This window comes from Calidris pugnax, unplaced genomic scaffold (genome assembly GCF_001431845.1).
Source record: "Calidris pugnax isolate Ruff unplaced genomic scaffold, ASM143184v1 scaffold706, whole genome shotgun sequence".
In the NCBI taxonomy this organism is placed as follows: domain Eukaryota; kingdom Metazoa; phylum Chordata; class Aves; order Charadriiformes; family Scolopacidae; genus Calidris; species Calidris pugnax.
In genome coordinates, this window is record NW_015091399.1 from 20,518 (window position 1) to 20,869 (window position 352).

Below are 352 nucleotides of genomic sequence, written 5' to 3' on the forward strand. Positions count from 1 at the left end.
GATTGATGGGTTTTGAAGTCTCTGTGGATGGGGGACATCATGGGATGGGGTGGGATGGGTTTGGGATGGGCTGAGGTTGGGTTTTGGGGGGCCACCACCATGGACTGGGGGGGGTTGGTGGGACACCACCCCCAAGAGGTCCTGGCACCCCAATGTCCATCGCCCCCACCCTGGTAGGTACCTCCAAAACTACGTCCGGAACCTCTTTGCGGGTGCCTGGGAGCCCCGGGACCTGTCCCCGTTGCCCGTGAAGGTGCCTCAGGCCACCGAGGATGAGGTGGGTTTTGGGGGGTCACACCATGGATGAGAGGGGTTTTGGGGTGTCCATGGGTGGGGGACATCATGGAGGGGG

At 62.5% G+C, this 352-nt stretch overlaps 1 protein-coding gene across 1 annotated transcript in view; it reads left to right on the forward strand.

Moving 5' to 3' along the window:
- The window catches only part of ILVBL (ilvB (bacterial acetolactate synthase)-like), a 19,513-nt gene that overhangs the window by 5,011 nt on the left and 14,150 nt on the right, over positions 1–352 (forward strand). The window contains exon 6 of the mRNA XM_014961402.1: positions 178–277. Within this exon, the coding sequence (XP_014816888.1) occupies positions 178–277 (100 nt within the window). The remainder of the gene's footprint in view (positions 1–177; positions 278–352) is intronic.